The sequence below is a fragment of the Notolabrus celidotus genome, chromosome 1 (assembly GCF_009762535.1).
Source record: "Notolabrus celidotus isolate fNotCel1 chromosome 1, fNotCel1.pri, whole genome shotgun sequence".
In the NCBI taxonomy this organism is placed as follows: Eukaryota; Metazoa; Chordata; class Actinopteri; order Labriformes; family Labridae; genus Notolabrus; species Notolabrus celidotus.
In genome coordinates, this window is record NC_048272.1 from 776252 (window position 1) to 800932 (window position 24681).

The 24681-nt window shown below is 44.1% G+C and overlaps 1 protein-coding gene across 2 annotated transcripts in view; it reads left to right on the plus strand.

The window, feature by feature from the left end:
• The window catches only part of LOC117814473 (calmodulin-binding transcription activator 1-like), a 78229-nt gene that overhangs the window by 2105 nt on the left and 51443 nt on the right, over window positions 1-24681 (plus strand). For both annotated transcript variants that reach the window (XM_034686924.1, XM_034686216.1), the window contains exons 2-3: window positions 212-307; window positions 9944-10047. In XM_034686924.1, the coding sequence (XP_034542815.1) occupies window positions 212-307; window positions 9944-10047 (200 nt within the window). The remainder of the gene's footprint in view (window positions 1-211; window positions 308-9943; window positions 10048-24681) is intronic.

Here is a 24681-nt window from a genome sequence, read left to right on the forward strand (position 1 = left end):
GGCCAATCGATCAGGGACACAATGGACGCAAGTTAGTGGATCAGAAAATGGATCGGCCCACATGCATATCACTTGGAGTTTTGTTTCTGGGCTGTAGAGGAGGAGGAGGAAGGAAGGAGGTGAAGTGTGCGACTGCCAAGGAACAAAAGTCTGGGGCGCCTCCTAAATCCGTCTCTGTCTTTGCCCCTTCTTTGCTCCTTTCCTCTCCTAGGACTGAAGAAGATAAGAAATCCAGAGCGGATGGTCAGGATCGCTGTTGGCTACACAGGACACACCCCTCCCAAGAGTGACGACACTGACGCCAACAGTAAGAGACACACAAACACTCTTCACACTGTTTGTGCACGCGCACACACATTTGTCTGTAGCACAAGGGTGACTCTGGGAGCAAGCATAAAAGCCTTCTGGCAGAATGATGTGATGCGGGAACTGAGGTCTCCTTCTCATCTGCTCTGTTACAGATCACACTTACACATACATTCACACACTCACACACACACACACACACACATACACACACTCACTGACATACACAAAGCAAACACACACTCTGTCTCTGTGTCTCTCTGCTGAGACGTCATTCCAATTCAGCTCTGTTACACATCATGTTTATTCATGCATGCCAGTACAGTATTAGTGGGCGCACACGCACTTATAAACACACACACACACACACATACACTGCCACACACAGCTATAGAGAACGCAGAGCTTACTTTGGCTATCAGTAGTTTATTGTCACACCTAATCTGTACACATGGCATTATGTATCTATAATCCTCAATGGGCCTGGTTAAACTAGAAGTGAGATGGAGTGTGTAATCTGGGGTAGCCGCATGGTCTTGTGTGTGTGCGTGCGACGGTGTGTCCCTGGCGTGTGTGTGATTGCCGCTGTGTGTTAGAGGGACTATAAAGGCAATGATTGCTTTGATTGGTTATTGATTTCAGAGGACGTGGCGCAGATACATGTCTCTGCCTCTGTGTGTGTGTGTATATATATATGTGTGTGTGTGTGACAAATTGAAGGAAAATAAACAGATGTGAGGAGGAGCAGACAGACATGCTGCTTAGTGAGGTGGTAGGGGTAATGGGTATTGAGGGGGGGCAGGTATGTTGAAACACACACACACACACACACACACACACACCACGCACCTAAATAACCTTTTTCATTTCAAAAGGAGCAGATGGCTTCATACCTGCTCCAGACCTTTTTATTTTGTTAAGAGGGACAAGGCAGACTGTCACATAACAGCAAATAAAGAATTAAGAGTGAGCCTGAAAAACAATAGCATAGAATAGAACAGAGAGTTCTGTTTGGGATGGCTGTTTAATATGAGCTGAGACTTCCCGAGCCTATCCCTGTCTCCTATCTGTTCTCACGTCCCAGCTGGAGGATTACTGGAGGAAAGTTATCAGCAGAATGATAAAATTAGCATGCACGCCCATCTCTCTCTACCCCCCTTCCCTCCACCCCCTGCTCTCTCCCTCTCTCTCTTGTCTCTCCCTCCCTCTTCCTGCACTCTCGCTCATCCCATGCTATGCTCCCCCTCTTTCTTTTCTCCCTGCCCTGGCTCCCTCCTGCCCTCTCCATCCTCCCCCCTCCCATCCCTCTATCTGGCTGCTGTGCAATGAGCCTTTCTTACTGTCACATTAATTTCATCCCGAAAAAGGGGGGAAAATGTGAAAATTTCCCCTGACGCCTCCTAATATCAGAAGGGGGTAGAGTTAAGAGTTGCATTTGGAGCATTTTTCTCTCTCTTTACTGAGGAGAGTTTTATAATTAACTGACAGCCATCTCACAAGGGCATTGGCTTGTTTCTGTGTTAAATATGGAGATGACAGTTTTATGAGGTAAAATATTCATCAGTCGAAGGCCGTGCTTCTGTGTGATTCCAGTCTAAATTATGGTATTTGATGGGCTACTAAAGCAATGTTTCACTTTAGTCTAACATTTTCACTTTTTAGCACGTATGCCGCTATATGACTTAATGAGCCAGCAGTTCCACATTAGCATTCAGGCTTTGGCTCTCATTTCGACTCTTTTTACAAGATTAGCAAGTGAGTGAGTGATCTTTGAATTGCAGCTTACTGCTGAGGGACTCACATGAAGCAACGCAGGTATTGAAACTGTTTTATTATTTCAAATATAAATGAGAACAGCACTGAATTTCCATATTTAGATATGTTTTCCCCCATGTCTCCAGGATGGTTCATTTTCCAGGGTAGACAGAGAGGAAGAGAAGTTTTTTGCCCCATGTCACACCACAGTACAGCCCCACCGAGAGCTGTTTGGAACAGATGGAAAAGACGATTGCGACAGTACCCAGGCTGATTTTTTTTTTTTAAAGACAGGGACACATTCTTTGGTTCAGGACTCTTAGAAACACAAGATACAACCCTTTGGGGTGTAAAAGCTCATCAGCATTCAACCAATCTGCAGAGTTGGTCTTCTATTCCTCGTCAGCAGGGAGAGTGGGTGTGAGGAGAGGTTAGGACGATGGCCGTGTCCATGAAGGTGTGCTTTGAAAGGGATTTCAGCACCAAGGTCACTGGTGAAAAACGCCACTCTTGGACAAATACTGTGATGTGTGCGTTCTTTGATCGGCAGGCCCGTGTGTGTGTGTGTTGTGTGTGCGTGCATCTGTTTGCATGTGTGAGCGTGCAATGTGTGTGTCCGGGTGTTTGCGTGTGTGCTACGCATGTGCAACGGGCTCGTTTGATGTGGTGGTTCTGGTATATTTCAAAGGCGAGGCTCTGATGAGAATTCTTCAGAACAGCAGGGGGAGGGGAGGAGGTGGGGGGAGGGAATGGGGGGGTCTATAGCCAGGAGGGGAGGGGTTTAAACGCTGATTGGCATTCATAGCAGAGCGGCTGGAGTGCTGCTAAAAAGAAATTAGGCTTTAACTAAGCTGCACCATTCAGCTGTTTAACTAAGCTGCTGCACCGTTCAGCTGTTTGAAATTTTGTCTTCTCAGGCCTTCTATTAATAAATGCATAATTGATTAGGGGAGCATACGTGCCTGAACACACTTCCTACTGACACAATCACACACATGCTCAGACACCTACACACACACTGCACAGACCCCCACTCCTGTCCTGTTACACTACTTTTCCCTCTTTGTATTTGTGTTACTTTGTTCCATCTCTTGTCCTTGTAAATTTTCTCACTTTATAAACCTTCTTTCTCTCTGCCTAACTTTTCTTTTTCTTTATTAACTGTCTCTCTCTGGCTCATTGTCTCCCTGCGTCTGTCTCTCCCTCTCCGACCCTCCCCACCCCACCTATCTCTCTGTTTCTCTCGCTCTGTCCGTCTGCCCTCAGGTAGAGTATAATTCCTATCTTCCCAGGGAGTCTTGAATGGACGCCCTCTACTCAAATGCTTATCAATAACCTTTGAGTGCTGCTCTCTTTGACTTCTGAGCTGCACACCCGTTGGGCTTACACTCACAACAAGCACACACCACACACACACACACACACCAGGGGCTCTATCTTTGTGTGGACGCTATCCACTGGTGAAGTGGTATTTTTCCTGAGGCGCAGGGAAATTTCTGCCTCACCTGCACCTTTCACATATTTTGGTTATTCTATGCACACCGTAGTCAGGGAGAGTAATATTTTATCCATTTAACAAGCTATCCTGCAGCACCATGTAAACATGAGGATAGCACAATCTTTTAGCTCTCTGCAAACACAACACACACCTCTCCTTCATGTTTGGCTGTCTGTTTCTGTCATACTGTTTTCCACCATTGGTCCCCAAAACAATCAAGGGTGAGGATATATTTGCCACTGACAGCAAATCCCATAAAAAGACTAAAACAAAAATTACTGAAGTCTGTGTTTGTCCTGTTTGTGGCCTTAAAGCTGGGTTGGCAGTCTCAGAAAACTAGCATGAATTTGAATGTAGCATTTCCTCAGGACTTCCGTCTAACCCCTCCCCTCCTCCCTCAGAGCTCCTCCAGAACGACGCACCCCCCCTGCTCACATGCATGAGCGCGCTGACTTGCGACCATATGATGGTGACTGATTCAAAACCGGTCCTCACCAAAACATTCTCACAGTGAAAGTTAAAAAACACAAACAAACATGGCTGCTGTTAGTACTCACAACTGTCATGCTAGCATTATCCAGTTGTACCGGTGACACGATATCAGGAGAAAAAGTTATAACACATATATAATACTGTAACAACTCTACTGTTTGTTAAACCTGTTCAGGTAGATGTTCTTAATTCCTACAGTGTTGACAGTCAGTGAAGGCATCAGGAGAGGTGTAGAGAGTGTGAGCGGGAGAGAGGAGAGACAAGAGGAGAAGTTCTTCATTCATTCAAACATTGATTGTTGCTTTGTTGGTTGGCGTGATCACGGCCGACAGTGACCGGTTATTAAGATCAACGTGTTCACCAATCGGTCGTCATCACTACAGCGTCCGGACGGACGCTACAGTACATCTACATTTATGTAGGACTTACTAAATGTCATTCATTCTTCTGCTTGTCAGAGCCCCCGTGGTGAGAGCTTTTTAGACTCTGATCTGGACTACAGTCCTGAGCAAAGCCCTCATCGGGTCTGAGGGGACAGGCCTGAGGTGGAGGGAGAGGGGCAGTCAGTAGAGTCAGGGGAAGTAGAGGCAGGAGGCTGTGGCTCTTTCCGAAATCGCCTACTATCTAGCCACTGACACACACGTACTGATTTGTCCAAAATTCAGTATGGTAGTAAGAGTATGTGAACAAGAGACAAAATCTGCAGTAAGCCAAAACGCCCCGGATGTCTACTGATTCGGGAAAATATCTCAGTATGCATCAAGCGGCAAACTCTGGTCTCAAACGATGAAGCCTATGCGAAGTGATATAAACTGCAATACATCGAAATCCGCTTGAGGCTGGCTGCAGAACACCGGAAACCACATAGATATGAATGGAAAAAGACGATCTTTGCAGCATTAATAAACATGTTTACAGCCTGGTTCAAAAACGGCTTGGCCCTACAACGCTAATCTCTCTAATGGCACACACTGTACGGGGGGGTGAATTTTTTCTAACGTGACGGTTCAGAAGATATTAAGATTACGAGTTTTGCCCGAAATAAGGACATGACTGACGTGACTCCCGGTCGGGAACACACAGCCATTGGCTAAGAGACTCACACTACGTCACACTCTGCCTAGTTGAGTTCCGCATTACCAATATGGCTGCTGCCGTCGATTTGCTTCAAACAGCTCTCAGGAACAGATGGGTGACGTCACGGATACTACGTCCATATTTTATACAGTCTATGGTATGCATCAGACCAGTCTGCCTCGCGTACTGTTTCCATAATGCACAGCGCTCGTTCTGCTTTTCTGTTTCCTCATTTTTTGACGGGAGGAAATCCGTTTTTGGGTGCTGTGAAAGTTATCAAATTACATATAAACCACTTCCTAACTTTTAAATCATAAATGGATGCTGAATAAGCATTTTATTTATCGGCTTCGTCGTTGTTTACTTCCGCTTTCCGAAACCGGAAATCCAGCGAAGTCTGGCTCAGCATGCTGCATGACAGATCGAACAGAACAGTCATACTACAGACTAAATTCAAACGCAGTATGTAGTAGGCAATACCTACTGCCTACTACATTAGTAAGTAGTATGTAGCAGGCCGTTTCGGAAACAGCCTGGGACTCGGAGTACACGCCGGGGAAATGTACGCTCTGCAGGAGGAGGGCAGAACGGCAGGACGGGTTTGATTGGTTTAAATTTTGGCACCCAAAAAAGGCTGATTGGTTGGTGTTCCTAGGTTTACTCGCGGCTGTAGATAGCAGCTTTTCTTCGCTCTTTTTTAAGAACACATTATGTATTGATTACCATCAGACATAAAGATCATTTTAACCAGTATAACAAAAAGTGGATCTAAATCTGAACACCAACCCCAGCTTTAAGATGTGAATCTTTAAAACAGGCCACAGTTATATGGTTACAACTATAAAAAAACGCTGAGCACTTTTGTTTTTTTCACAGCCGGGCACGGGAGGGTTTTTATCAAGTGTTACCAAAGCGTGCAAAAAATAGTGCATTTGAAAACGGTTCACTGCTGTGGATTTGGTTAGTCTTTCAGAAGTAGGACAAGTAAATGTGAAAATGACTCAATATAAAAGTGTGAATCTAATCATTTCTGACAAAAGAGGTGAAATAATATGGAGAAAAAAATCAGCTGAGTTGTGCTTTGTCTGCTGTGACTGTGCAGGTAGTAGTTATTTTAGTAGGATACACTCATTGTTGATTCATCTGTAATGATGAGAAAATATGGCTGGACTTAATCTTCAAGGTATAATGTAACCATGTTGAGGTTATTTCAGCTTGCATTATCTAAGACAAGATATTATACTTATTGATCCCTGGGGGGGGTTCAGTTGTTACAGCAACCCAGACATAAGTACAATCAAGAAGAAGTTTCAATAAGTAAAATAAAATAGAATATATACAATGTTACAAATGGAATTTAGATTAAATAGCAGTAATTACAGGCAGTAGTAAAAATGATTCAGTAGTGACAGGTTGACATGGGTGATTATAGTTGGTAATGACAGATTAGCAATAAATAAAATAAATATGGGTATGTAATATGACCGTGAGTTGAAAAGGGGGGGAGCAGAGAGTGGGAGGGATCATGGTCGAGGCTGGAACAGAACCTGCGACCTCTGCAGCAAGACTCTGTCCAATGGGGTCATTTCCTGATCTCATCTGATTCCTCAGGATTCTACAGAAAACCACCTTTTCATCACATCCAGGACACAATTTCAGCTTTAAAGTGAACACTTGTGTGTATCAATATTTGGCTTCCTTATATTTGAACTTACACTTCCATACAGGAGCGTCCTCTGAGGGAGAGGGGGGGGGGGGGGGGGGGGGGGGCTCGTCTTGAGTTTCTGTTCCATTACCAAATTGCCTGTATTGCACTGTAGGGAGAGCGCAGCTTTTAAAGGGGATAAGAGATGCCCAGGTGATCGGCCTCCATTGTTACCAACCCCAAATGCACTGTTAATGTATGTTAATGGATTCTTCTTAATCCAAAATTGTCTCCAGGTGGGCCGCAGGTGCACAGTGCACCTCCACCTGCTGTCCAAAAATAAGCAACTCTCCCTCCGGCTCTGTTCACTGAGCTGTTGTTTAACCATGTATCGTGAACGACAAACTTATCAACCACACTTTATTTATTTCTTTATTTTATTTAACCTTTATTTTATATAATAGTCCCATTGAGATACAAAGTCTCTTTTTCAATGGAGTCCTGGCCAAGACAGCAGCATAAAAAGTTTCACAAACATACAGTGACAAGAAGATGAGGTGGAGTTAAAAAAAACAACAAGTACACAGGCATTTGCTGTATTCCTCCTGTATTTTTATTTGGGATAACATGTACTCAATTGTAATAAATCCAAAATTCTTATCATAGGCCCAAAATCCCTCACTTCCACCTGCCCAGACTTCTCACTCACTATTGATAAATCCACTGTTTCAGCATCCACCCACATCCGTAACCTTGGTATCATTTTTGATCAGTCACTCAACTTTCAACACCACATTAACAATATTTCAAAAAACGCTTTCTTCCACCTCAAAAACATCGCCCGTCTCCACCCCTCCCTGAAACTCTCATCCACGCCTTCATCACCTCAAGACTTGATTATTGCAATAGCATCCTCTACGGTACACCCAACACCCTCCTCAACAAATTACAATACATACAAAACTCAGCTGCACGCCTCCTCACTCACTCCCGCTCCAGAGACCACATCACCCCCAGTCCTCCAGAACCTCCATTGGCTTCCCATCCCCTCAAGAATACAGTACAAGATCCTCCTCATCACCTACAAAGCCCTCCACAATCTAGCTCCCTCCTACCTCACCGACCTTCTGCAGCCATACAATCCCTCCACCAACGCCAACCTCCTCACCCCTCTCACCAAACCCAAGCACCGAACCTGGGGGGACAGGGCCTTCTCTGTCGCTGCCCCCACCCTCTGGAACTCTCTCCCCCAACACCTCAGATTCTCTCCCTCACTCACACATTCAAATCCAGACTCAAACACACCTTTCTACAAAGGCTTTTAAACTAGAATTGATTGATTTTTTTTCTTGTTTTGTTTTATTTTGCTGCCTTGCTTTTCTTTGCTTTTTTTTTTTGCACTGTTTTCCTTTGTTTTTCTATTGTATAATTTTATTTTCCTGTAAAGCGTATTATTATTATATTATTATTATTATTATTATTATTATTATTATTATTAGGGCCCGAGCACCGCTGGTGGTGAAGGCCCTATTGTAACCCTAAGGGTTATTATTATAGGACATTGCAGTTTTGGACCCCTGAACGTGAATGGAAGCGCGGATATTTTTGCACACTCATCGGGCCTGGTGAAAGTTATTATAGGTCTCGCAAAAAAAATTCTGTAGCGCCCCCTAGAGGTACAAATAACACCCTACGCATCAAGTTTTTTGAGCTACATGCATGAAAAATCTTACACATATTTATGGCATCAGGACGCACAAAAAAGTCAGTGGCACCCATATTCAAAACTCAATAGGAAGAGCGCCACCTAGCTTTGAACATAAAAATGGGGCCAAAATGGGTCCGTGCAAGGGTGCATACTTTTGCTAATTTCTCCTAGAGCTTTTCTCTGATTCAGTCCAAACGAGGCACATTCTATAGTAAACACATTGACGATTAATACAAAGTAAAGGCATTCTGTTCAGACGAAAGATGTGGGCGTGGCAGACTTTGGGGCGGGGCATAAAAATAAAATGTCGGAAAATAGATTTTTGTGACTTTAAAATGCACGTAATCTCACCTCATCCAACACACTCATCAGTGCGGGGAAAAATTGCGACATTTTATGGGTTTCGCAAAAAAAGTCGAAAAAATGTGCTCACTAGCGCCCCCTACAGTTTTCAAAAACCCCTCCCCATAGGGGTTATTTTGAGCTACATGCTTGAAAATTTTTACACATATTCATGGCATCAGGACGCACAAAAAAGCCTCTTGCACCCATATCCCAAACTCAACAGGAAGAGCGCCACCTAGCTTTGAACATGAAAAGTGGCGTCAAAATAAGGGTGCATACTAACGCTAACTAACTTCTAGAGCTTTTCTCCGATTCAGTCCAAACCAAGGTCAACCTATAGTAGACACCTTGACGAGAAAAAATTATCAGAACAAATTTTGATCAGACAAAAAATGTGGGCGTGGCAGGCGTTGAGGCGGGGCATCAAACGCACATACAGCTTTGAATGTGAAGAATGAAGCCCGAATAAGGGTGCATACTTTTGAGAGCTCCTCCTAGAGTTTTTCTCCGATTCAGTCCAAACAAGGCACATTCTATAGCAGACATATCGACGATTATAAAACCATTAAAGGCATTCTGGTCAGACTAAAATTGTGGGCGTGGCAGACTCTGAAGTTTGAGGTTTTCTTGGCAATCTGCCAAAAACTTGGAACATTTGCACCACCTAAGGCAGCATATACTCTCAGATCTTGTTTTCGCATCGTGTGGTGGCCAACATCAGGAGGCGGTTTACGTGTGGCGGCGGCTTGCGTAGGCGGCGTTCGCGGGTGTGCGAGGGCCCGTTCATCGCCGCTTGCGGCTTTAATTACGTATATTCTACAAAAAGTAACAGACTCACACTTCTTTTAGTTATTGAATACAAATCTTTGATCAGAAATATCATCTCACACTCAAGTCATTCATAGGCCCAAACAACTTTGTGCACATTTGCTTTCTTATGGTCACATCAAGCCATTGAGTAAACATTTGTTATGATTTATTCCTCCAGATTCCAAAGATGCTGCTTTTTGGTATTCTCCTCTCAGCATGTCTCAGTGTCTGATGAAAATGTCTCTCCTCTTCCCACTCATCCCTCATTTATCTTCCTTTGCCCCCACCTCTGATTCCCCCCCATCAGATGAGCCGGGCCAGTTGAAGATCTACCTTCCTAAGAAGCTGCTCGAGTGTCTGCCCAAATGTTCCTCTCTGCCCAAGGAGCGCCATCGCTGGAACACCAACGAGGTGAGAATGAGACACACTCGAGAGGGAAATATCTGTGACAGTGAGACGAACTCAGTGTTTTCTGCCGGTGACTCATCTCTAGCTAATGTCACATTGAGAGATGAAGAGGAGGTAAACAAACACAATGGCAGCTTTTCATTATGGGACCCTAAAACTGTGACACCAAGAAATAAAAAAAAGAAAAGAAAAGGCGAGCTCACGGCCAAAAAAAATCCCACTGACTGTACATTCTCTCTTTCTCTTTCACTTTGTAATCCAAACAGCTCTGTGTAAAGGCGTAGGAATCAGGGGGGGGGGGCTGGGTCTAAAACTATACATGGCTTAGAGCAGGGGTGTCCAAAGTACGGCCCGGGGGCCAATCGCGGCCCAAGGTCCATTTATTTATGGCCCCAAGCTTCCATCTTCAAATGTGTTATTTATAGCACAGAAATTAATCACCTTCTGAATCATCTGTACATTTGCAGTTTCTTTCAAGCACACAAACAAAACTAAAGTCAATCCAGAAACGTCTCAAAAAGCTTCATATGGACTACTCGTATAAAAGCCAGAGCTCTGGGAATTCTGCAAGACGGCAGTAAAGAAGAAACACAAGAACTCTTAAAGTTGACAGGTTTTCAAATTAATGTTTTTATCACGATGTGAGAATGTCAATTAAAGTTCAGAAGACACAAAAGAGGACACAAGACAAGATCAAAATTAGGACATTTTCCAGAAAAGGCTAAATTTGGTGCATACAAATTGTTTAGAACACAGGAAAAGAATGATTGTGTTCTTAAAATGTCTGCTGGTCAGAAAAGTCTTAAAAACAACATGAAAAAGAAGTGTGAGGAAATCCAGATAGTAATCCTGCCATAGAAAAACAATGAGACAATTTTTTTTTCCCACATTACCCGACCCTTATGAAAAACATTTTCCTCCAGAAGAAGATAAAGTTTGATCATGTGTACATGGCTTGTGGAGAACTGAGGACTACCTAGTTACTGATTTATTGAGATAAAAAGTAAAATAATTGTTATTAAATAGAGATTTCATATACACTATATTACCAAAAGTATTCGCTCACCTGCTTTGACTCACATATGACCTTAAGTGCCATCCCATTCCTAACCCATAGGGTTCAATATGATGTCGGTCCACCTTTTGCAGCTATTACAGCTTCAACTCTTCTGGGAAGGCTGTCCACAAGGTTGAGGAGTGTGTTTACAGGAATTTTTGACCATTCTTCCAAAAGTGCATTGGTGAGGTCACACACTGATGTTGGTCAAGAAGGCCTGGCTCTCAGTCTCCGCTCTAATTCATCCCAAAGGTGTTCTATCGGGTTCAGGTCAGGACTCTGTGCAGGCCAGTCAAGTTCATCCACACCAGACTCTGTCATCCATGTCTTTATGGACCTTGCTGTGTGCACTGGTGCACAGTCATGTCGGAAGAGGAAGGGGCCCGCTCCAAACTGTTCCCACAAGGTTGGGAGAATGGAATTGTCCAAAATGGTTTGGTATCCTGAGGCATTCAAAGTTCCTTTCACTGGAACTAAGGGGCCAAGCCCAGCTCCTGAAAAACAACCCCACACCATAATTCCTCCTCCACCAAATTTCACACTTGGCACAATGCAGTCCGAAATGTACCGTTCTCCTGGCAACCTCCAAACCCAGACTCGTCCATCAGATTGCCAGATGGAAAAAGCGTGATTCATCACTCCAGAGAACACGTCTCCACTGCTCTATGGTCCAGTGGCGGCGTGCTTTACACCACTGCATCCGATGCTTTGCATTGCACTTGGTGATGTATGGCTTGGATGCAGCTGCTCGGCCATGGAAACCCATTCCATGAAGCTCTCTGCGTACTGTACTTGGGCTAATCTGAAGGCCACATGAAGTTTGGAGCTCTGTAGCAATTGACTGTGCAGAAAGTCGGCGACCTCTTTGCACTATGCGCCTCAGCATCCGCTGACCCCTCTCCGTCAGTTTACATGGCCTACCACTTTGTGGCTGAGTTGCTGTTGTTCCCAAACTCTTCCATTTTCTTATAATAAAGCTGACAGTTGACTGTGGAATATTTAGGAACGAGGAAATTTCACGACTGGATTTGTTGCACAGGTGGCATCCTATGACAGCTCCACGCTGGAATTCACTGAGCTCCTGAGAGCGGCCCATTCTTTCACAAGTGTTTGTAAAAACAGTCTGCATGCCTAGGTGCTTGATTTTATACACCTGTGGCCAGGCCAAGTGATTAGGACACCTGATTCTGATCATTTGGATGGGTGAGCGAATGCTTTTGGTAATATAGTGTATAACTTTTATGATTCCTAAGTCTCAGTAGGAGCCTCTGGCCCTGAGGTATTCTGACAACATCAAATGTGGCCCTCTTTGGAAAATGTTTGACACCCCTGGCTTAGAGGCTGAGAAACAAGAAATGAGGCAACAGATTGAATGTTTCCACTGCTGATTGTTACCGGGGTTCAAACACCCTGTGGTCAGTAGGATAAAGATTGTTATCTGAACCTAACATTGTTGCTATGCAACCATAGAAAGCTGTGAAATGTGTGGCACATTTCTGCTCTAGTTGCTTTTTCTGCTTTGTTTGAAAATGAGGCTGGAGTTGAATTGTGTAATGTTGTCTTCCAAAATAAGAAATGGCCAAAAAAAAAAAAAAAAGATGAGAAGCCGTCTGTGAAGTGTGCTCAACAAAAGCAGCAAGCATGCACACAGAGGATTTGATCTTGAAACAGGGACGTTCAAGTAATTTGACAGCGTTTTGCTCACCAATTTACTCAATGCTGACCACATTTTAAAACTTTTAGTGGGCTTTGACTTTGAAGGTTTTAACACAAGCTCATGCCAACCACTCATTAATGTGGGGCTGAGTTTGCCCTCCTCTGGGCCAAAATTAGCATCATATCGCAGCATGAACAAAAGATGACTTAAACTGCTGTTGGCTAAATGGTAAGATGTAAAATGAGGCCAAATAAGGTTGGGACAACCCTTTACTCATGGCCAAAGATAACCCTGGGCTAAACATAGTTGGGTGTGAAAAGCTTTTCAGGGTTGCATGTTGTTCCAGACTTAAGCTGTTAGCTTAGGGAAGTGTTTGATAGCTGGAAATGGATGCAGGCATTTATCGTCAATAGCTCCTTGTTTATGCATCACACAGCTCTCCACTGGTGGTTTGCTCCATCCATTGTGATGTGGTCGGCCTCTGCTGAGACATTTTCTCCATGTGCAGGCTGTGCACTCCATTATGGATGTGTGTTTGTGTGTTTGTGTTATTGATTACCAAGTCGGGCATTATTATGCAATGCAAAGCTGATTTGGCCTGTGGTTTTTCTCTCAGGAAAGTCATTACATTTTTCATGCAATCCATCTCAATGAAGGTCATTCTGGGAGTTAAGCACGGCGCCTACTGAACAGTGTGCTCCCATGAATAGGCAGTGTGTGTAACCCTGTGTGTGTGTGTGTGAACTGTTCAGAACAACGTGACCGCTGCTGGTTAGGGACTTCCACACATTGGCCTAACCAAAAGCAATTGTGCACAAGTGCAGCGACAAGACCGTGGCACCTTGTTGCTGCCCCCTCTCCTGCTCCCTCTTCCTCTCCATCAGTCTCCCGTCCAACCTACAATCTCGTCCTCTCTATATCTTTATCTGTTCCTCTCCTCCCCCTTCTCTCTTTCTCTCTCCATGGCTCTCTCTTCCTGATGAGGAGGTACAGGCTCAGTTCAGGGGGAGGTTGGGTGTCCCTCAGCGGATTCCTTCAAAGCTCCTCTTCCACCCAGGCATAAAGTTTCCTGCATACTTAAACACTCCATTGTGTCTGCTGCTCCTCTCTGCTCGGTGCTTTCATAGGGGGAGCTGTGTGTATGCTAGCTGTGCCTCTAGTGCATGTATGTATTTTACTTTGTGTTTCTGTGAGTCTGTTAGGACTACGCATGACTCCAGATAATTGAGTGAGATGATTTTGTAGCTGGTGTCAGAAAACTATTATTTAAATGCTTGTTTATTTGTCTCCGCCTTGTTATAGATGTTTAAAGGTGACATATCATGCAAAATGGACTTTTTAATGGTTCTCTACCTGAAATATGTGTCCCTGTCTACAAACCCCCCGAGAATGAAAAAAATCCATTCTGCCCCTGTTCTGATTTCTCCACCTTTCTGTAAATGTGTGTGAAACGAGCCGTTTGAGACTTCAGTGTTTTTGTTACGTAACAACAATATCCGGTCTGTCACGGAGTCAGAGCTCGGAGCTTGTTCAGCCCATAGACTGTATAAAATACAACTCAACCCCTCCTCCGTTTTCATTCCCTGCACAAATGTGTGCTAACAAGGAGCTTAGGAGGGAGGCATGCTAGTTGTAGGCTGTCTTAATAAACACAAAGGTCGGTTTTACTCCCCACGTCTGCAGATTTGAAGATCTAGTGGATGGTTTTTATTTTTCATGGAAAAGTGCTAGCGCTAGTTAGCATAGCTACATAGCTACATAGCTACATGTCGTAGCTGTAGCTGTGTACCAAGACACACGTCAACATACTGACAAATAAAACAACAAGAAACACAGAATCTGTGACCAATCCTTCAGAAAGGTCCTGCTGCCTTTCTGGCAGAGGTCGGTTTTACTCCCCACGTCTGCAGATTTGAAGATCTAGTGGATGATTTTTATTTGTCATGGATAAGTGCTAGCGCTAGTTAGCATAGCCACATAGCTACATGTTCGTAGCTGTGTACCAAGACACGCGTCGACATACTGACAATTAAAACAACAAGAAACACTAAATCTATGACCAATCCTTCAGAAAGGTCCTGCTGCAGGCGCCTCTCCGTCAGGATCAGATTCAGAGGGTTGAAGTAACGCGGGTCTGTGAGCAGCCGTGTATATTCAGCCAACATGTAAACATTAGATCAACGTGCTGGACAGCCGATGCACATCCACTTCCTGAGGGGGCGTGGTCAGAGGGAAAACAGAGTGTTCTGAGGAGGACTAAAGAAGAGGGTTTTTCAGGCAGACCAAAATCTGATTTCAAAGTGTTTTTTTGAGCATAAACTTTAAAGACATGTTTTGGGGACCTCTTAGACCAATATATATTGACGAAAAAAGCGTGATATGTCACCTTTAAAGTAGTATAGTAGGCCTCATCAGCAGGGGAACATGTGACCTTGGTTTGGATGTCCACCATAGAGGTAGCTCTTGAAGAGGATTTCAAAGTTCTCACAGCTTGAAGCTGTCATATCTGGAGTTTTCAATGTATCCATTCAGTCGTATCCCTGCAATGTGTGTGTGTGTGATATGTGTGTTATATTATAATACTATTCTGGTGTAGATGTGGTTCATGAAGTGTGGTGATGTGTTATCGACAAATGGCGTGACGAAACTACCCAGTAATTATTCAGTGTGCAGACACTTGTGTCTGTGTTTGTACATGTGGCTTGTGGAGGCTTCATTTCAATACGCTTACACATGTTTCATGTACTGTATGTTTCATGTTAGTATGTAGACATAGGATTATGGGTAGTCAGTGTGTGTGCGTGTGTGTGTGTGTGTGTGTGTGTGTGTGTGTGTGTGTGTGTGTGTGGTTGAATGAATATGAGCACAGTGTGTGATAGATAAAGAGATTACCATTCTGTGTTTGGATGAGCATGCCTCTGATTAAGTCAGTCCCAATCTTTACAAGTCTTTATCTGATATGTCCTCAGTCTCACCTTTTTCTTGGCATACATCTTTGCAAGTGTATGGGTATGTGTGTGTGTGTGTGTGTGTGTGTGTGTGTGTGTGTGTGTGTGTGTTTTCTTTCACACGTGCACGATTGCATATGATCCTCTGATCTCTATTTTGTCACGCATGGCTCCCCCCGACACCTTGGCCTCCCACCAGCACTGAGCTGAGCTGTAGCCCATACAATTTTACCCCCGTCCATCCCTCCTCTACCTCCTCCTCTCTGTCCTTTTCTCTCTTCCTTCTCTCTCTCTCTCTTTTGTGTATCTACTGATGTGTGAAATTATTCCGGGATGGAGGGATGGATTCCTCCCTGAAGGGCTGAGCGGAGGCGTGAGCCTTTTGTTCAATAATAGATTGGGGGTGTATGTGTATCTGTCCATGGTAATAGACTATAGACTAGTTTTAGATAACAAACCACACTCAGGTGGACAGACTGATGGTAGAGCGTGTTTTATCCACCCATCGGGAATGACTTGTTGTTTGGATTCAGCAAATTCTTCAGAGTGCTGTAATAAGGAGGCGATCAAACTTTTTGAAATGTAGACAAAGGCAAACTTTAGAGCCTGGGACTCCAGCTCATGAGGAGATATGATTACTCTTTTGGGGACCCCTGACATCCTGACTCATATTTTTAGAGCCGGGCAGAGTTGAATTCTGGGTAAAAATGTCTTTGCCAGGCTTAAAATTAAAACTCAATAATATGCACCCATACTGCAAATGTGCACCTCATCGCATGACTCTCGTGTGCATTTTAAAGACTCCTACTTCAGAGCAGCTCCCCCGCTATGATTCAAATGATGCAACTGTCAAACATGATTGGTACAGACTTCAGAACATCACTCAGACGACAGCCGTCTGTGCCACAATGCTTCTGCATGCGAGTCAGACCCACATATCTCCTCTTAAGACGAGAAGAGAATAGAAGATGACAATATTTTGGTATTAATGTTTTCAGATAATACTATGTGAATCACGCAGTCTTTTAGTGTCAGTCTCCTTTTTATAGCATGCAGGAATATATTGGTATCTGCATGGTGTGACTGTGAAGGCAGCTAGTTAACAGTGCACACACGCTCATGTCTGGCTGTGCCCCTGCAATGACACTTACATGATTGCCTGAATGAGAGGCAGATCAAAAGGCATATACATTTTAGACCACTGCCCCATCTGCCCACTCTGTGCGTGCGTGCGTGAGCATCAAGGGTAGGTGTTGCCAGGGCAACAGATTGGGTCTGTGCGCGTATGCGTCTGTAGGTGTGCGTGTTCCTTGCTAATGGTGTGATCGATGTTGCATGTGCGACACAAACGCTGCCCGTGATTGTCTAGTTCATCAAAAGGTGAAAAGACAGATGTGACGCCGTCTGTACGACTGCTTGTGATTCCAAACGTGTTCAAGTAAACAAACAAAAATGATACGTGGAGGACAAGAGCTTGAGATATTCCATGTAATGATACCGGGTATCCTGTCACACTCACCTGTGCGTGCTGCGGTGTCTCAGTTTGTGCGAGCTCTAAAAAAAAAAAAAAAGCTGTGTGTGCAGTGTCTCTGTCTATGTGTAATTTATTATTCATGTCATTATTGTTGTTTGGGAGCCATTAAATAGATACATTGGTTTAAATATGCATGCTCGCTCCATTCCTACGTGTCTGTGTAGCGATCAGGGGCAGCAGCTGTGGCTCAGTGGGTAGAGTCGGTCATCTATCAATCTGAAGGTTGGCGGTTTGACCCCAGCTCTGGCAGTCACATGCCGAAGTGTCCTTGAGCAAGACACTGAACCCAGAATTGCTCCCTCTGTTTGTGTGAATGTGCACGAATGAGATTAGCTAACACTGATGATCCCTCACTACATAGCAGCCTCTACCATCAGTGAGTGAATGGGTATGAATCAAGCAGCAACCTCTGGTCCAATGTGGAATATGTCATCACCCACTGAGGCGGTCATTGGCTTGACTGCTGTCCATATTAATACACAGTCAATAGACTACATCTTCACATTAAACTGTATTCTTTTTATCTTCAACTAAGAAGGATTTTAGAATATGCAATTGTGTGTCTTATAATTATGATGCTAAGAAACATCATGTGAGATTCCCTTCACACTTCACAGGCTGATTTATACTTCTGCGTTGAATCAACGGCGTACCCTACGCCGGGGGTCCGCGTAGCTCCCGTACCTACGCCGAGGCCTACGCACCTAGCTGACGTGCACCTCCTCCAAAATGTAAAGGTTGATTTATACTTCTGCGTCGCCCCTACGCAGCAGGGGCTGACGCGGACATGAGCCCCACATACTGGTGCGTCGATGTGTCCGTGTCGCGCAGCAATTCTCCTCCGAAACGCCTGAGGGCAGTGTGGTCTCTCTGATAGCTGGTCGCCTGCTTCCGGTCCCGCTACGATCTCTGTTTACTTTTCCACAGAGATTCAGAGCGTGTTCTGTTAATCTACAGCTGATACATGTTGCTGTTTATCATACAGACATGATTACATGAAGAACAGAGAGGAGGAGATGAAATACACGGCCGATGTGCGGCCGATGTCCGGGATCCCGGAAGTGCTGTGAATGCGGGAAAGACAAAGCCGCCGAGCGGACCAATCACAGAGCTTGCGGTCCGCGTCGGCTCTACGGGGAGTTACATTTTGGAGGAGGTGCACGTCAGCTACGTGCGTAGGCCTCGGCGTAGGTACGGGAGCTACGCGGACCTACGGCGTAGGCTACGCCGTCGATTCAACGCAGAAGTATAAATCAGCCTTAACTCCCCGTAGAGCCGACGCGGACCGCAAGCCCTGTGATTGGTCCGCTCGGCGGCTTTGTCTTTCCCGCATTTACAACACTTCCGGGATCCCGGACATCGCCCGTGTATTTCATCTCCTCCTCTCTATTCTTCATGTAATCACGTCTGTATGATAAACAGCAACATGTATCAGCTGTAGATTAACATAACACGCTCTGAATCTCTGTGGAAAAGTAAACAGAGATCGTAGCGGGACCGGAAGCAGGCGGCCGGCTATCAGAGAGAACACACTGCCCTCAGGCGTTTCGGCGGAGAATTGCTGCGCGACACGGACACACCGTCGCACAAGTATGTGGGGCTCATGTCCGCGTCAGCCCCTGCTGCGTAGGGGAGACGCAGAAGTATAAATCAGCCTTTAGTCTTCAACAAGCGGCAACCTCCTGTCTAAAAATATGAGTCCAAAACGGAAGTGTTAAAAGCTGCAGTTCATGGAGGATCCACTTGAGGCTGGCTCCCGAAGTACAGGAAGTCACATACACATGAATGGGAAAAAGACGATCTTTACAGCAGAAATAAACATGTTTACAGCCTGGTACAAAAGACCAGTGTAGTCTGGATAGCTCATTTCTCTGTCGGCTCACACTGTGAGGAGGGGGGGGGGATTTTGGCTAGCGGTTGGCTAGGAGGCTCAAAGCATCACCGCTGACCCCTCACACCCTGGACACAAATTCTTCCAACTCCTCCCCTCCTGCAGGCGCTACAGATCACTGTGCGCCAAAACAACCCGCCATAAGAACAGTTTCTTCCCCCAGGCTGTCACTCTGATGAACACTAAACCATAACAGTGTCATACCTGTTGGATCAATACTCTCTGTAAATACACAATGAAACAATTCTCCAAGCAGAATTCCATATTTCTATTTTTTGTATTATTTAACTTCTATTTTTATAATGTAAAAACTACCTCTGCTACTCACCACTGCACTTTTATCATATTATTTTAGCCTGTACATATTAGTCATGCCTATTTGTTGTTCTTTTGTATTTATAGCTGATGTTATTGTTATATTTATATTTTTATTTGTAGGTCTTATTCTTATGCCTTGTACAAAGAGAGCACAGTTTACCTAAGTCATATTCCTTGTGTGTTCAAGCATACCTGGCCAATAAAGCTGATTCTGATTCTGATTCTGAGTGAATAGGTATGAATCAAGCGGCAACCTCTGGGTCCAATCCAGAATATGTCATCAACCACTGAGGCTGTCATTCTGCTTGACTGCTGTCTATATTAATACACAGTCAATAGACTACATCTTCACATTAAACTGTATTCTTTTTATCTTCAACTAACAAGGATTTTAGAATATGCAATTGTGTGTCTTATAATTATGATGCTAAGAAAAAGGCACATCATGTGACATTCCCTTCACATTTCTCTTGCAAGACCAATAAGACTGAATTAAAAAACAGTTTGAGTCTTCACCAAGAGGTAATCTAAAAATATGAGTCCAAAGAGGAAGTGTTAAAAGCTGCAGTTCATGGAGGATCCACAAAGTCCGCCTACTATCACCTTAAGAATATATCAAGGGTTAAAGGACTTATGTCTCAGCAGGATGCAGAAAAACTCCTCCATGCATTTATCTTTAGCAGACTAGACTACTGTAACGGGGTCTTTACAGGACCCCCTAAAAAGTCCATCAGACGACTGCAGCTCATACAGAATGCTGCTGCTCAAGGACCAAAAAAGTAGACCACATCACTCCAGTTCTTAGATCTCTACACTGGCTTCCTGTCTGTCAGAGAATAGACTTTAAAATCCTGCTGATGGTTTATAAAGCACTGAATGGTTTAGGCTGATCTGATACTGCTTTATGAACCACCTGGACCTCTGAGGTCATCAGGTCCTGGTCTGCTTTCAGTCCCTAGAGTCAGAACTAAACATGGTGAAGCAGTGTTTAGTCATTATGCACCACATATCTGGAACACACTCCCTGAAAGCTGCAGGTCTGCTCCAACTCTCACCTCTTTTAAATCAAAGACTAAGACTTTTTTATTTGCCACTGCCTTCCTATCTTAGCTCATTTTAACTCACTTTAAATTACAATTTTAATGTAATTTTTAACATATTTCTAATTTTCCTTTTCTGTTTTATTATATTTGTCATTTTGATTGTGTTCTTTTATGCTTGTCTGAATGTCTCCAATGCTTTTAATGTTTTAATGTAAAGCACATAGAGTTGCCCTCGTGTATGAAATGCGCTATACAAATAAAGCTGCCTTGCCTTGCCTAGAAAAAAGCGCTATATAAATACAAGTCCATAGTGTTATTTCACATTTTTCTTCCTGTAGGTGAGACAGAAGAAGTGTCTGGGACAAAGTTACACAGGAGGGATAATGTTAAATGTCAGACTACATGAAAAAATACTGGAGTAGAGTTAGCAGACAGCCAGTTTCAGACCCCTATTCATTTATGCTGTGGTGAGGTGCCCTTGATTTATGAATCTGATTTGTGAATCGCTAATGTCCGGCTCACACTGGCATGAGTCCAGGAGAGACTGACCCACTCCATTATGTTATGCTGCGTCAGAACAAAGACAAAAATAACACACCTTTGGAAACTTGCCCAAAGTTAAAAATTTTGAAGATGCAATGGACGTGCCGTTCATGTATTAGTTCGATAACATGTTCACCAGAGAGTCGGTCTGAGTGTGTGTGTGTGTGTGTGTGTGTGTGTGTCCCAGAGCCTGCCCATGGCTCTAACCTCTCCCGTTGACATTGAGATCTGCGCTGTTGCCGTTTACCAGAGTAAAGCATGGTTTAATGAGGGGGCAAAGAAGACAACACACACTCGCACATGCACACACATGCTCACAGACATGTATCTACACACAGAGAAATGCACACACACACACAACACCAGAGGGGTGTTTCACAGCTCCTTATATTTGATTCCTATTCTTTTATCTTTAATCATTCCTCTGTCTTTTGGGTTGAGAGATATTTTATGTTTGGAGTGCGCCAAGTTATAATCACTAATTAGTCCTCCAGGCTCTCTCTCCCTCCCTCTCTCCCTCTCTCTCTCTCTCTCTCTCTCTCTCTTTCTCCTCCTATTTGTCTACTTCTCCATTCCTCTCTGAGCCAAGCCTAGCCCAATTAACACCCGACGTCATTCCGTGACTGTTGTGACTTCCATTTCCGCTCAGACTCCTGACATCCATTCTGTCCTGCCGACCAAGCTGGCAATATGAAGCAAATGTGCTGCAATGCAAAGAATTAATTAGAATCTTTCTATTCATGAAATGTAATTTCCTTGTCGATACATGTAATTATCCGCCAGGCCTTTCATTTGGAAATGGGACTGTGCACAGAAAATGAAACATGTGGAAAGATGCTTCATAGATGCTGCATTTCTGTTAGTTTTAGACATGCAGATATTTCAGCAAATACAAGTTCACAAGGGTCCAGGATTAACCAGGTTTTACAAGTCTAGTCAGGCAAAGCCAGGTGTCTGAGGTAGGAGTTAGTGTAGCCTCTCTTCTCTGTCTCCTCTCCTCTCCTCTCCTCTCCTCTCCTCTCCTCTCCTCTCCTCTCCTCTCCTCTCCTCTCCTCTCCTCTCCTCTCCTCTCCTCTCCTCTCCTCTCCTCTCCTCTCCTCCCTGAGAGCCCCACATTTCCTCCTGTTCTATTTTCTCCATGTCGTGCAGACCCACTATTTATCTTGCCCACTATAATTTGACACAAAATATTGTTAACTGGAGACACAGAAATATATTAAACAGTGGGAATGTGCGACTGAGATTGTGGGGGTGTTGTGTATGTGCCTCAGCTCGTTAATGTGTGCCCGCCCAGCGTGTGTGCCTGTGCCTGTGTGTGAGTGTGTCTTTGTCTTTTAACTTCCTGTTGGATTCCTAGCCCAACCAAAAAGAAGTGAATGACCGGCAGAGTCTGCTGTAATAAGGAGCCGAGCTGTGCAGCAGTGGAGACATTACTTTCTGTATCCTTAAATGTTCCCACATAGAACCTCTGTAATATCTGAGTCCTGTGTAAATTAGATTTAATTCACTGGAGACAGATAAAGCATTAAAGCGTGTATGTGTGTGTGCATGTGGGCGCACATATAGGTGGACCTTGTACTCCTATTTCCAGTGCTTGTACTGCATGTGTAGGGATTTGTCTGGATAACTTTATAACTCTGTTTAACTTTGATAACTTTTGGATTCTCAGACTTAGAGAGGACTTGAGAGCGAAGCATATTTTTGCACCAGCAAGGGCCAATATTCCCTGTTTACATCCCCAAATAACACTGAGATGTCAAGAAAACATCACGCTGTAAATCAAGCACTGCAGGTGCTGGAACCCTGTCGATTTGGATGAAGCTTTTTCTTGAGCATCTTTTTTTGTTTTCTGACTTAATGAAATCAGGAGCCTAGAGACTTTCAGCTAAATGTGCCTAGTTCAGGATTTTTCAAATCATTTGAGTATTTTATGCTCTCTGCTCATACTTTAAGAAGGCTGTTTCAGTAAAATGTCTTTATTCATACTGCACTGCCCAGCCTGTAGCCTTTGCTTAATGCATATAATAACCCCCCATGTCCAGTAATCCCACATTTACTGTAGATTTCTATGATAAGGCTGCTCTGAGTGTGTCTGCAGACAGCTAATACTGCATGAGTAGGGGAGAAAGGGGTTGGTTGTCACACGGGTTGGTTGGCACACTCGTTACATCTCGCCACCAGAGGGCGCTGTCTCTCAAATTGGGGTATGGACATTTGCAGAATTAGGATCAGAGCTCACCTACATAGGGCCTGATCTACTAAAGGTTTGCATGTATAAAAACACGTGCAAACTTGATAGCGCGCGCAAAGCTGACGTACTAACCGGGTGCACCGAGGATTGCGTCTTTCAAATGAGCAAAATAGCACTCGCAAATCATTTAGCGTGTTTGCCTTCATGAATATGCAGAATTCATGTAAATCATCAGACCGCGCAAAATACTGGGAGGAGGAGATGCAAATGTAATCATTTACCCATCCCCATAGTGTGTGACAACCAACCCCATAGTGTGTGACAACCAACCCCATAGTGTGAGACAACCAACCCCATAGTGTGTGACAACCAACCCCATAGTGTGTAACAACCAACCCTATAGTGTGTGACAACCAACCCCATAGTGTGAGACAACCAACCCCATAGTGTGTGACAACCAACCCCATAGTGTGAGACAACCAACCCCATAGTGTGTGACAACCAACCCCATAGTGTGTGAAAACTAACCCCATAGTGTGTGACAACCAACCTCATAGTGTTTGACAACCAACCCCATAGTGTGTGACAACCAACCCCATAGTGTGTGACAACCAACTCCATAGTGTGTGACAACTAACCCCATAGTGTGTGACAACCAACCCCATAGTGTTTGACAACCAACCCCATAGTGTGTGACAACCAACCCCATAGTGTGTGACAACCAACCCCATAGTGTGTGACAACCATCCCCATAGTGTGTGACAACTAACCCCATAGTGTGTGACAACCAACCCCATAGTGTGTGACAACCAACCCCATAGAGTGTGAGACAACCAACCCCATAGTGTGTGACAACCAACCCCATAGAGTGTGACAACCAACCCCATAGTGTGTGACAACCAACCCCATAGTGTGAGACAACCAACCCCATAGTGTGTGACAACAATGTGTCAGAGTGTCTTTGATAGTTAATTGCCTCTTTGTTACAATGAGTTGGAAAATGAGAGGGATACACATTTCAAGCCAACACCTTAAGCTTCAATTTAATGCAGGAATGACTATTAAAAGATGTTTTGATGATGAGCAATCACCAAAACAGTAAAAAGTGTGACAACCAACCCCGTTCTCCCCTACTACATGGATCGTTCAAGAGGTTTCCTAACAGATGTTGATGCGTCTTCATTGTTGTGTGAGGATTATAGAGTTGTCCAAAAGCAATTATTGTGTGAGGCAGCTGCTGCTAAAGCTTCTTCTTTGAGTCCAGAATTTTGTGCAGATATTTAAAATCTCTCTGACCACTTTACCAAGCCTTTCTGAAACTACATCAGCCAGTCACACTCTACCATGTGTCCTAACATATTAATCACTTACTTGTAAATTGTTGACTAGCCCTGAATTTCTTTCACTCATTAATTCAAAGTGCGCTGGATTCATTTCTGCATCGATAGCATTTAG